Genomic DNA, 14353 nt, shown 5'->3' on the forward strand with positions numbered 1-14353 from the left:
GTTCAATCAGGAAGACAATTCTCTCTATTCCACTCCCACCACTTCCACCAATCAGCTGACTATAGGTGTTCCCTTTCCCGGTTAGCCAGTCAAACGTTGCTGTGATATCCTTCGGCCATTCATGTTGCTGCAGCCAAACTTTAAATCTGCTCTCCTCTCTGCTCCTGTGAGCTGTCGCTGCGCCCTCCTCCACCCCATTCACCTCCCGTCACCTTATCCAGCGCCCAGGACAAGCTCATCAAAAGCCCATTTCTCTTCACATCCAGTTCCTCAGCTCCCTCTTCATCTCATCATCACCACCAGCGTCTAGACTCCATAGGGGGGGATCCCTAATCTTCTATGTCTTTACCACCCTCCTGGAACTGATGACATCACGATAGATGGGGTCTAATTGCCGAAGACTTTTCACATTTCTCATACTTATGTGCACATGTAAGTAAATATTCTTTTCTCTCAGAACAAGTCGCTCCTGATTGAAGTAGTTTTAGGGGATGTGCTGTCATTTAAAGCTTCAGTTTGTACCAGCATACTTGGAAAGCAACATAAATCTTCACTGGGACATTAATTTCCAAATTCCGACTTAAATGAACCCACCGATGTTGGAAGAACAGCCGGAACCATCCATGAGCACGTGAACGCAGCATCACTTAAAGTGATGCCCACGGTCAGCTGATAGAGTAGAGGCCAGAGAGTGAGGCAGAGATTTGTGAATGATATGAGACCGTAAAGTCTTCCTGATTGAAATTTTGCTAACAATTGACCAGTCAAGCTCCACCTTGATTGAAGTTGGGTAATTTTTTCTCCAGTTCACTCATCAAAATGAAGAAGCAGGGAGAGGTAGAGTGTACAGCCCGGTCCAGTGGGGAGAGTTCAGGCCACACAGACGTCTCTTCTTGGCTCTGCCTTCCCGATGCGCCTACTTACCTTTCTATACCTTTGCTTTTTCCTACTTTTCTATCCATCTAACCCCCTCGGACCCCAAGACGTCGCTGTTACTCCCACTCGTCGTCTCAAGTATGTGCATCAAGGGACTGTAACATCTAATCCTACCTAATCAAACTTTGTGCTAGACAGAGTACCCCTCTTTAAAATTAAAAAAACTAAATCTTTAAAAATAATGAAAAACCACTTAAACTTGAATCTATTTTCTGAAAAATAATTTATTTCCAGAGTAAAATAAACAATATGTTGCCATACAAAAAGTGTAAGAAAAGGGACAATGTCAAAACTGTAAATGCAGAGAGATCAGTAGAGTAACAGGTCGTACAGTATGTGCCGAGTTGCGTTAAAGAGTTCTTCAAATACGTGTCCAGGAATAAATTCAGTGTTGTTCACTTTGACCTCGCACACACAGACTCCTGTAGCGTTTCTGTAACTTTTATCCCCAGATAATACAGGCCTAGTTTGTTTTTGTTTGCTCCAATATTGTATCATACTACTTTCATCGCTATGAATTGTCCCCAATCTTCTGTGACATCAGACACGCACACACATCTCAGACATTTAGATTATATATAATTTACACTGCTGTCCTTTCAAATACAATATAATAAACATTCTGGGCCTAATGAAACTAATATATTACTCCTTATCTCTTTGACTCGAATGTCCAAACACATAGAATTATTATATTCTTCTCTGCACTTCTGCTAAGTGCAAAAGTCAAAAGAAAATATAATTAACATTCTCATTTGAATAATCCCTTATTAAGATGCGTTAGGCTGAATAAACTCTGCGGATGTAAAAACAAACATGGAAAGAAACAAACTGCTATAATGAAAAAACAAATCCTGCAGTCTGACACAAACTAGTCATCATAAACATGGATGCATCAAATATGAATTGCACATTTGCACCTACAGTATGAGACAAGACCTCACAGTCTGGTCTAAACAGTATCAAAAACAAGTGCCTGTGATCCAGCAAGAGAACGAGAAACTGAACAGTGCATGATGACGTGAAAACACTACCTTGTTTCATGTTATTAGACTCCATTTTTCTGACAGATAAAACATCTAATAGGCCACTATGACGACCCACTCAGGGTGCTTCTGTTCTCTTTTTAAAAGAAACCTTCCTGCATTGAAACAAAATGCATGAACGGATGAGCTATTAGTTTGTAAACACTTGGCAACTTTTAAATATGAATAACTGAACAACCACCCAAACTTCTTTTTTTTTTTGATATAATCATAAACATCTCCTTTATGAGCGAGTGACAGACAGAACACACGGTGCACTGACTGAAAGGAAGCTGTCATTTTTCACACACACCACTGGAATCATGACAGACCTAAAAACAATATGGCAACTCTAGTTGTATAATAGCATCATGTCCACTCACTAAAAAAAAATCAACTAGGACTGAGGCCAGACAGTACTGTAGTTGTCTTCTACCACCGAGTCAACACGGGAATTCACCGGCAACAATGGACGACACCTCGCTGATACGTAAACGACTAAAATGGACCCTTGAAAGTTTACCGAGGACGTGGAGCACAGTGGAGAGCGGCATCTCCTGTGACCTGAACGGGCAGTTAAATAGATTGCCTTTATCAAAAAAAAAAGTTTCATTTTATCCTTTCAAGAAAAAGAAGAATAAAATATTCCTTTGTCCACATTGTCCTTTTCTTCTGTAACAAACTATAAAACTGACTCCATGTTTTCACAAAACTCGTGGTCCTCGAGGTTGTATATAAACTGTGTCCTGTCCACTAGTTTGGGGCCGTCCGATAGCGAGGGGTAAAACTCGGTCGGCGTCAGGAAGCCCTCGTGACTTTTGATGTACTTCTTGTAGTTCCTGCGTAAGCAATACCACGTGGTGGTGTAGAGGAGGAAGGCGACGCCCTTTAGGATGATGGCGAGGCTCACGTAGAGGTGCCTGTACGCAACGTTGTCGTACAGCAGGCAGGCACCCCTGTCACCGCAGTCTGAACTCCAGAAAAGGCAGGTGGAGTCGATCCCAGCACCGAAGATCAGAGGAGGGGGGATGAAACCTGGAAAACAGAAGCACTCAGTGAGCACACACTCAGTGCTAATTTCCAGGGCTGGTACCTGCAGTTATTCCACAGGCTAGTTAATAACATGTCGGGCAGGAAATCCAAAGTGTGGGATCATTTTGAGAAGGTGAAGGACGAACCCAAAGTGATATGTAAACTCATCTTCATTGGTCAACTACAAACATGACGCATCATCTGAAACATGGAAGTAGCTACATGCCCATTAACCACTTAGCACAATCATTACTGCTTTGCCGACAGCATCATTAACAGGCGGCTCACTCAGTGTGTGACGTGCACTTGTAGCTAAAATATAGGCCTATATTAATGAAGGTTCATTAGTACGGTTTTGTATTTCTCTGTAATGTAGCACAGTGTTAACAATGATACTGATACTACTTCAGGACTGAGGCTCTTGGATGAGAGCTGAAACATCCTCAACCAACTCAAACAAGTCCAGTTGCGTATGATATGGCACTTAAGATTAGCATGACCAGGATGACTTAGAATCTTGACAGTCATATTAGCTGTGTTATGAGAAGAAGATATACTTTATTAATCCCTAAGGGGAAATTCAATTTTCTTTCACTCTGTTGTCATATACACACAGGCCCAAAATACACACACATGCACAAGCAGGACCTATACATGCATTGACTGGAGAGACGGCACGTTTCCAGCTACCAGTCCACACTCCATACTTGCTCAGTACAGAGACCTTGAGGCTGGCAACCCACCGGTTCTCAAGCCAGGTCCCTATGGACTGAGCTACTGCCTCCTCCATAATCATATAGATGTATGCATAAACTGATATATGAAATTTTTCCTACAATGTTGCTCTGACTTGGAAAAAACAAAAAAGTATGCAAAAACTGCAGCAAACTGTTCATTGGTAGGTCAGGTTGAGGTCACGTTCAAACTCAAAGCCCCTCCTACTGTGCTGCACAAGGCTTCATAGCAGCTGAGAGGCAAGAAACAGGAACTTTAAATTAGTCTTGAGGATCTGCAGTGTTTATTCCTGGACAAACTGTAACCTACACTGTACGTTTACCACCACTTGACAGCTTTACCACTAATTTCCTCTCTGCTCCGATCACACAACTTCTTACACACACACACACACACACACACACACTACACACTGCGCTCAGTGGGGTAGGAGCAAGGAAAGACGAGACTCTCTGCATGTTCTGCAGCCTTTTTCCAGTTTGCTGCAACATCTCTCAAGTCTTTACTTGCAAAACAAATAGTTTGTAAAAGTTCTGTTACAAAACTAGTTGCTGGACCGTAACGAAGTACATTTACTTAACTACTGTACTTAAGTATAGTTTTGAGTATCTGTACTTTACCTGAGTATTTTTTTGGGGGGGAAACTTTGGTTATGCAGTGTTACTCTGACTACAGCAGTAGATGGACATGAAGATTCCCCATGGTTGTACCATAAGCAGTTTTTTAAATGAAGAATGATTCGTATCATTTTAAATGTTTGCTCTGTTTACCGTGCATCACAGCCTACAAGAATTCATCTTCCAACCTGGGAAGGCATGTCTAGGTATTTAAACATTTGCTTAATTCCAGATTAATATTTTAACTAATGCTGTCTGTGCTTGTACTAGTTTTTGTGCCAGGTTCGGTCAAATAACTGTCTATGGATTTGCCCACGAAGCTGTCGTACACTAATATTTTTCACTTTAGCTGTGGTTTCACGTAGGACTCGGTGTTGTGTGCATGTATTTGTGTGTGTATAACAATGCATTTAGATTTGTAAAAAATACTTTGAATAATTTTTTTTTTTTTTTTAAGTGCTCCAGTACTTAAACTCAAGTAATAATTTGACTCAGCAACTTTCACTTGTATTGGTGTAAAATTATTTCATTATAATATAATTCATAGTTTTCCTGTTTTATAGCTGTATTTTGTTTCTTTTTGCCTTGTATTTTTAATTATACATTTGTTTTACACTATGATGTAATGTTTGCTTGTACGGACCCCAGGAGGAGTAGTTCATAGTACCCTTTATAGTAACTAAAGGGGATCCAAATAAATAAATAAATAAATAATTGACCAGAAGCATCTATACTTTGACTCAAGTAACAGAGTTGTGAACTCTGTCTACCATTGCCTATCTTTGCACATTTTTGAGTGCTTATTTGGAAATCCCGGAGCTCTCTTAGTGGGTATATGGTGTATACCTGCATATGGTGTAGACTACACCCCTGGTTTTTATGATAAAATCGGCACTACTCTCATGTGCATGTGGTTAATTTGACCCTACAGACAGCAACAGGTTAACTTAGTTTGCATGAAAACTGGAAACAGGGGGAAACAATGACCCTTGTTTTATCTCAAAGTAAATCTTCTCATCAAACTCTCAAAAAGATGACACATTTTTCCCTGAATCTTGAACAATTCCTCTCATAAACACAAAAATAACTTGGGGGGAAAAAAAGCAACAGATTCAAACTGTCTGTCCCAGAACTAACACTCAGCACGAAGAAGTTGAAGTTAATGATATGTCGGATCATATTATATTTAACACAAATATTAAATAACCTTTTTTTTTAATGATTTGGGAAATAAATTCCTTCCCTAAACCCTTCTCAAACACACAGAGATAATTCAAAATAGAATAATTTGATATCTCTGTAATGACAGTGAAAGCAGACCTGTGTGCCTAACTTGATTCAGATTTTCTTAATTCTATTACTCCTCCCATCTGCTGAATGTGCATTTGTTTTCCCAGAGACATCACCTCCAAAGCTGTATGCTTGATCTGATTTGCCTCTATGTGGAAATACATAAAACAAACAAGGCATCTGAGGTCGATCGAGGCCTGCGCTGACGTGAGTGACGAGCAGGGTTGGAATTTAGCACCAGCCACCAGCCGAATGCTGGTAAAATATGCAGGTGGCTGCTAGATTTGCTTCACTCACCAGCCAAGAAAAACAACACTCATCTGTTCGGTGGCTGGTAGATTTTGGAATCCAGCAGCCACAGTGACAGGTGAACGAGGAAGTTAATTTACAACCCTGAGTGTGTCCCAGTCACACAGAGCTCTGGTAAACCTTCACACACTTAAGGACACTGTGGCGAACGCTCCAAGTGTGAGTGAGTGTGAGATAGACCCGTGGGATCTAAAACTGAAGCGTCATCTGATAAAAGTTCTTACCGAGAAGTCGAAGCAGAAGAAACAACACTCCAAGTGCGTACGACTTCAGCTCAGGGCTCACGGTCCTTCAAGAGAAGCAGACAGAATAAATTACAGTGTGTTGTTTTGCAGGAGCAAGTATTTAAATTCTCCTCACAAACACTCATACGATTATATCCACAAACATACCTGATCAGGATGATAACGGAGGGTGTCTGGGCCATGGCTCCGACCAGGCTGCAGGCACAGATCACACACAGGAAGATGAGGAAAGCCTCCTGGCAGCCCGGCGTGGGACATTTACCCGGAACGGCTGTGGCGAATTCACTCTCAGAGGAAACACATGAACATCCCGTCAGGTTCTGTGAAGAGAGGAGGACGAGAAGCTGCATTTAAGACCCACTCAGAAAATAATGAGTAAATGAAATTACAGGGAAAAAGTGTTATAATTGGTGCACGGAAACTCTGGTATCAGCACAGTAGAATGATGTGATTTGCACTTTATATCTGCACTTTAAAAAAATGAAAGTACTGCCACAGCAGTCACAGAGATATTTTGTGCTGAGAGAAATTCTCTCTGCATGTGATTTGAATATAAAAGACACTAATCTGCAGTCGGCATCTGATCTGGTAACAACCACAGCAGCACTTGACTGCCCAGCTGACGACAGAACTGTGAAATACTGGGACTTTTTTATTACTTTAACTTTACAAGCGGTTCAAAGAAACGTTTGCATCATCTGTAACTCAATTGCTGCTTTTTTTTCCCCCTCTGAGGCACAATCACATGATAACTGTCACTGATTGCCGTCACAAGACTCCGGGTAAAGACCTGGGAGATGCTCGACGTGGTCCGAGAGCTTCCTGACCCGGTGCAGCCGGCCAAGCAGGCGGAGAGGTAGGTGACGCCGTTGGAGCCGCACACAGGGCTGATGGAGGAGGTGAAGCAGTTGCAGTGACTGATGCACTGAGCTTCTGGTTTCTCGCCCACCCGCAGAGTCCTGAACAGAGACACACACAGAGAGAAACCTAAGCATCCTTTCCCACTGCAGGTACCAACTATATCTGTGTGTGGCACAAACAAAATCGAAGACGGAGTGATACTTTGGTCCACTTTTAACATCTCCATGGAAACTGCACTGCACAACTAACCTGCTCCGGAGCAGGCTGGGTTCAGGCTACCAAATAGAAAAGTATAAAGCCTTAAAGTCTGTATTTCTGCAGGTCCTCCACACAGACAGAAACACTGCTTTCATATTGAAATAAGAGGAAATAAAGGCGATGCTACGGCTTGATATCAAACTTAATACTTTTACAAAATGCTTCTGTATCAAGGATCAAAACAAGTCAAGTATGTTTTCACTGGGCAGCCATCTGACAGAGATACCTCGGAGTGCGCATGGGAGGATATGAAAGTTTCATGCCATGATTATCCTGATTCACAATATCATCCTTATAATCATCAACACATGCTTAAAACTTTTGATACGGCACTGAAACATACTGGAAACACTGTAGGATACAATCTTAAAAAGCAAGGCTTTTATTTGAAATGACGTCATATCTTTTGATGTGAAATCTGCCAAAGCTGCGTAAAGATCTTTTCGTGTTTTCTTTTACTGTTGGTTGCCCAGCAGTCTCTTTGGGTGCAGCTGGACACGATATTCATGATTATCCCAATAATGGAAATTAACTAGAGGTCAACTCATAGTGGATAGCTGCTTAATTGTCCGATTAATCATCGCTCGAGCATTACAGCGCTGGACCCACAGTTGCGGTCTAGCCAAAAACTTTATGTAAATACATGTTAAAAAAGAAGAAGCTGCTTTCTCTGGAGCTGTACCCACTGATCATTTAACACACTCCTGCCCTCTTCAGCTTCAGTTGGGTTATTAGCGTGACTAATAACAATAGTTTGAAAAACCTCCTGTCCAGGGGTAATCAATCACTCTGTCACAACATTTGGGGGCCCTCCATGTGTTATCCAGAGAGGACAGACTTAACCCACATGTTGGAAGTACCCATAGATATGCTTTAAGTGCAACGTCCACATCTGTCAAAGTTTTTTTTCTATTTAATTGTTGTCAAAATGTGTACATTAATATAACATGTACTTAAACTGAAGTGTATTGTGTTGCACCAACATGATCCTCAACCTGTAATTCATGATTTTCTTCCTTCTCTTATTTCTATTTATGTATTTATTTTCCTCTCTCATTTATTCATTTATTATTATTTTATTTTACACCCTGCCTTTAAATATTAGACTTGCTGGCTCAGTGGACAGTTTTAAATGACGACTCAAAACATATGTTTTTAATAGAGCCTATAACCTGCAGCTATCTGTTTTAATATTCTTAATATGTATTTTTTATTACTTGATTAATTATTGATTGATAAATGTATGGGCTGAGTTGGTACAGCCAGATTATGTATTTTGCATTTATATCTCATTATTGCAATGGGTCTTAACAAGTATGTAAAAACATTTCTTCCTTTTTGATCTATACTATTTATATGGTTCACACTCTACCTCAAAATTAGAGTTGAGACTTGTCAGATGATGAACTGTGCAATTGTAAAGTATTTTCTTGTATCACTGTTTTGATATCTATGTCTATTTATATTGTATGCACATCTCCCTTTAATATTACAGCTAGGTTATGTATTTTGTATTTGTTTCTCATTGATTGATTGTCTGGTTGTTACTTGCCCTGACTATTTAAGCACACACCTGATGACAATCAAGAGCGAATCTGATGAAGCAACATGCGAAACGCGTTGTTCGCTCCTTTTGTTTTTAAACATTTTTGAATAAACTCTGTGTCAATCCTGATATTCTAGTGTGCGCTGGAAGTTTTTGAACTTTTGACTGTGATTTATCCTGCACCAGCTGGCACCTAGAAGAAGCACTGCGCTGCTGTGCACAGGGATTTACTAGTTTTTTGATAAATGTATGTATTGTGTGGTTTTATTTCTTTGCTGTTTGTCTCTGCGGCTGAATTAGAAAGCATAAAAGGTGCTATATAAATCAAGTTCATTCATTTTATTTTATTTTTATCTTTAAATTCATATTTTTGGATGGGCAGTGGGTGGTTTATGTGTGTGTAAAATACACATACTGGATGTGTGTATGTGTATGTCTTCAATAACGATACTGCTGGAAAAAAACAAAAACATCCAATCGGTGCTGATTAATCACCAAAACAAATAAATTGGTCGACTTCTAAAATTCACCACAATCAACTTATTGTGAAGATTGTTTAATCATGATCCCAGATAAAAACATATATCGTCCCCTCCCTTCCTTGGGCTCATGTAGACCTAACCTGGACACACATCTACCTCGACAAAAATGCATAACGTTAAACCTGGATCCATGAAGGCCTCGTACTAACGCAGTAGTATGGAGACATTTTCTTCCCTAATTGAGTGACTGAAAAATTAAAAGGAAATGTCAACAGCTTAATGGATCTATAACATCGTCTGATTCATCACTCGCCCTGTGATCTAATCCAAAGAGGACGGGGCACGCTGGCCTCGAGGGCTCCTGACATTTCCATGTAATATTAACACAAGTGGATTTGCTTGAACTCAGTAGTAACTGAGTGATAGTGTACGCATGTGTGTACAATGTGTCCTTTTAAAGATATTTACAGTGTAAAAATTAAATATTGTTGATTGATTGGACTTTCTTTCCCTCCTTCCTCCTACAGCTCAGGTCTACAGCGTCTGTCGTGTCGAGCATCGCTGTGATTAGAGCTGCAACAAACAATTATTTTCATTAACTTTCACGTCCTTAACTCTCCCTTTTCATTCGAGCAACCGTCCAAAACCCTAGCATATCCAGTTTGCTATCACAGAGGAGAGAAAAATGTACATTTGGGAAACTGGAACCTGTGATATTTTTGAAACTGTATAAGGGTTTCTGTTATTGGCATCAGGTTTTCGAATGATTCCCAGCTCCAGACAAACACAGGCTAACAGTGACAGAGCGTAATTCATTATGACTCATCAAAAGTGAATGAAATGTCCCGTTGCATAATAATATGGCTGTAAAACTCCTTCATGGGACCGCTGACCGATTCAGTGAAGTCTGTTGCATTTGTATTCCATCTGCGCATCCACGTGGAACACGAGGCCACTTTCTGAATAGAAAACCTTTTTATAGACTCGATGAGATGACATAAAGTTGTTTTGAATAAAGACTAAGCCCACTGTGCCCCGATGACCGGCAGTGATATGAATTTTTATTCACGCATTTAGACCCTCTGCAGTTCACCTCCAATAAAGTCGTCTAACCTTGGCAGCAGTGTTTCTTTCCGCCGCTATAATGTTGTTTACTGCTCATGTTTATTTATGACAGTCACTGGGTCGTCATGATAGGACACAAACAATTAATTTCTCTCACAATTGACTGTGTTAAAGCTCATTGAAATTAGAGAGTATATGATGATGTAACTACTTATTATTTCTCTGCTGACTCTAGCAGGGGGAGTTGGTTATGACACTGAACGTCCTCCTGAGGGTTGAGGCGTTTTAATCTTATCTTATCATACAACATTCTGTTCCTGATCTGCTGAAGTTGCACATGATTGGTTAGTTCTTACAAAACCAGCTTTGTCATGAAAGTTGACTCTTAGCTAAACTGGAAAATCTTGAAAGAACAGAGGCCGTCATGAGACCAGTTACCCAGGAAGTTATTGAGACCAGATAAATTTAAGACAGCGTGACCATGCTGTACTCACTTTGACTACTTCCATCAGAGTAACGCTGCTCTGACTCAGTGGTTCAAACTCTTTTTTTGGCTTAGAAGAAAACATGGTGAAGCAGCGTTTTGTTATCATGCAGCACAAACCTGGAATAACCTCCCAGACGATGTGAGACAAGCCCCGACTCTGACCACTTTTAAGTCAAAGTTAAAAAGATTACTTTTTTACACTGCCTACTCCACCCTGTAATGACTGCAAACTTATTTTTAAACTCAATTTTAAATCATTATGAATAATATATTTATCTTTGGACTTCTTGTCTGCACTTTTTCTATTTTTAATTATCTATTTTTAATTATTTTTTAAAATTGCAATTTAATTAATGTTATTATTTATTAATTTAATTTTACATTTGTATCTTTTTTTTAATCTTTATTCTTTAATTGTAAATCTGCATCCCTTATTATTTTTTTATATCTTATAGCTCTTAAAAGCCTTTTGAATTGCCCTGGTGTATGAAATGTGCGATACAAATAAAGCTGCTTTGCCTTGTAAAAGCCTTAAAAAGAGCACTCACCCCAAATTCAAAAATACATGTTCTTCCCTTAACCTGTAGTGCTTTTTATTAATTCAGATTGTTTTGGTGTGAGTTGCTGAGTGTTGGAGATATCGGTTGTAGAGATGTCTGCCTTCTCTCCAGTATATTGAAACTAGATCATCATTTGATACATGACAAAGACAAACAACAAATTGTCACATTTAAGAGGCTGGAACCTCAAGGGAAGGCAGACATCTCTACGGCTGATATATCAAACACTCTGCAACTCACAGTAAGACAATCTGAATTAATAAACAGCACTACAGGTAAGAGGAAAAGTATCAGTATCAGAATCAGAATCAGAATATTTTATTGATCCCTGAGGGGAAATCATGATTTGTTACAGTCACTCCGATGCAAAGCATAGAGAATACTAAGATATGAAATAAAGGTATTTAAATGTGAAGTAGTGAAGTAGTAAAATGTGCATTATGCTACAGTATTTAACACTAGTGCTTAAAATATTAAAATATTCAAAATAATATATAGAATTACTGTGCTGAGGCTGTGAGTGTGAAAATTTAAGTACAATATATACATTAATACAATAAAACAAGAATAAACATAAGAAATATGCACAATTAAGAGATAGCATGTATTGATTTTGGAGTGAACTGTCCCTTTAAAACAACGAAATGTCTACTTGCGGCTCCCCGTCATTGATTGTAAACTGTGTGTCTACAAGTTGTAACCAGTTTAATCAAGGTGTGACGTTTTCCTTGTTTTATCTGAATAATAAAACAAGTCCTGAAAAAGTAATTTACCAAGTAGATAATACAGTAAATTACAAGAAGAAAAACTTTTGTGTAGCAGAAACTCATTTTCTCCCGCTTTCCTCATCTCACAACGCCTCAAATTTATCCTCGTCCTGCCTTAACGTGTATACAACGTTAGATAGAAATGGCTGCCACGTATCCAGTATCTCTCTTACTCGTTGGCATATTTGACCGTCACTCCTGCCACGGAACCGGTGTCGCAGCCCAGGAACAGGAAGGAAACGTAGCAAGCGGTGGAGATCAGGTTGACCAGCATGGCCATGCGGATGGCTCCCAGCGCCGACAAGTTCAGCTTCTTCACCAAGAGCCCGCCCATGAAGATCCCCAGACACGCACACGGGATGGCTGTCATACCTAAAACAAAAATGATCAAAACCTTTATAACAAAGCTGTAGACTGTATATACGTGTGTGTGGTCATGTGTGTTTGCTGTGAACACAGACCTAACAGCTGGTTCGCTGAGGTGGTGGTGAGGTTGAACTGCTGCTCCAGGTATTTCCCCAGAAAAGCTGCAAAGCCAGCGACGACCGCGATCTCCATACAGGCCGCCAGGATGATGCAGGTGAACACTGGGTTGGACAGGAGGTGCTTGGTCACCTTGGGGATCACTAAAGAGATAAAGAAGCATAGTCTTTAATATGATGTTGGTTAGCAGGGCAGACAGGATTCTCTCATAGCCTTTGTCTTTGTCCTGGTGCTTGCTCTGATCTCATTTGATTACATTTGTTTAGCAATCAGTGTGTGTACATTAAGCTCTCTGTTATCAGAACATGTCTTCATCGTATCGAGTATTTCTCATTGTGGTAGCTCTACTTGTTCTTATTCAAAGCAGCTGAATACTCATCTAAGTTGTTATCATTCCAGACCAAACTCACAATATAACTTTTAGTGTGTCTCATTTCCCAAATACAGAAAATAAATCACTTTATGTCAAGTGTTTTAAATGAGTGTGTGTTTTGCCTGCATGACAACACTGCAGTGCTACGCTAGATGCTGCACACTCACCCCTGAGTTGCTGACAGCAGGTGGGGCTGTTGGCAGGCTCGTGGTTGCGCACAACCCCATTGCTGGGCTTTGGAGTCTCATAGTCTGCACTCAGAGAGGGAGGAAGCATAACCTGCTCGCTGTCAGCCCCCTCCTCTTTCTCCTTGGTCGGCAGCGACTGAGGGAAGCCAAACATGAAGAGAGCTGAGAAAAAGAGTAAGGCACCGCACAGGAGGAAGCCTGCCCACCAAGCCCCGATCCACCGCGGGTCGTCTGGAGTGATGCCCAGCCTATCTGCGGAGAGGCACGGCAGAGGTCAATAAAGCACACACACACACACACACACACACACAGAGGAGCATGTAAATGTAATGCAAACACAATATTTAACTCACTGGTGTCGATGAAGATAGCGTCCACATAGAACTTGGTGCAGAGGGAGCCGAGGATGAAGCCACAGGCAGGCCCGAACACCAGAGTAGAAAAGAGGATCCCTGCACAGAGACAAGGATCAGATTTACTGGTGTGTTTGGTCCAATTTTATTCACCTGACACTTTTAGGCAGACATTTATAGTGACAGAGACAAGCTGCAAAACAAGAAGGGAAGTTTCATTTAAAGAGCCATGAACATTGTACAGCTGAAATCATGAGAAGCTCTGTGTAATACTGTTAATGCCTTCTGAGTGACACAAGGAAACACCTCCCTCTGTATAAGAGACCCTTTGTGCCAGGTGCAGTCAGTGTACCCATGCCAGGAGAAGAGATCATGAAGTTGTATCCAGTGTTGGGGAATAACTAGTTACAAGTTACTGAGAGAAAACATGTAATTAAATTAAAGTTAACGAACAAAATAGTGGTTATTACAAAAGGGGTTACATCCAAATATTTTGTTTTTGGTAAAAAAAAAAAAAAAAACATATATATTTTGTTGCTTTGCAACTTTTTGCCACACAGGTTCGGGTCAGCAAAAACGTTGGGACAAATCTGAGTGCAACATTTATCAGGGAGTCTACAGGTACGGGATAATTAATGCTTTTTAAGACATTTTAAGATCATTTTTAACCAGATTTAGGACAGATTTTTGTACAAATCATTTTTTGTTATTAAAGGATTGCAGATAAGTATAAAGGTAAGT

The 14353-nt window shown here is 40.2% G+C and overlaps 1 protein-coding gene across 1 annotated transcript in view; it reads right to left on the reverse strand.

Annotated features, from left to right (window-relative positions):
• Nucleotides 1-1140: 1140 nt before the first annotated feature.
• Nucleotides 1141-14353, reverse strand: part of slco3a1a (solute carrier organic anion transporter family member 3A1a) — a 54197-nt gene continuing 40984 nt past the window's right edge. Inside the window, exons 3-10 of the mRNA XM_049574740.1 lie at nt 13613-13711; nt 13239-13511; nt 12677-12841; nt 12389-12587; nt 6980-7148; nt 6337-6509; nt 6169-6233; nt 1141-2996 (exon numbers count right to left, since the gene is read on the reverse strand). Coding sequence (XP_049430697.1) covers nt 2644-2996; nt 6169-6233; nt 6337-6509; nt 6980-7148; nt 12389-12587; nt 12677-12841; nt 13239-13511; nt 13613-13711 — 1496 coding nt within the window. The 3' untranslated portion in view covers nt 1141-2643. The remainder of the gene's footprint in view (nt 2997-6168; nt 6234-6336; nt 6510-6979; nt 7149-12388; nt 12588-12676; nt 12842-13238; nt 13512-13612; nt 13712-14353) is intronic.

Source organism: Epinephelus fuscoguttatus, linkage group LG4 (assembly GCF_011397635.1).
Source record: "Epinephelus fuscoguttatus linkage group LG4, E.fuscoguttatus.final_Chr_v1".
NCBI classification, from domain to species: Eukaryota; Metazoa; Chordata; class Actinopteri; order Perciformes; family Serranidae; genus Epinephelus; species Epinephelus fuscoguttatus.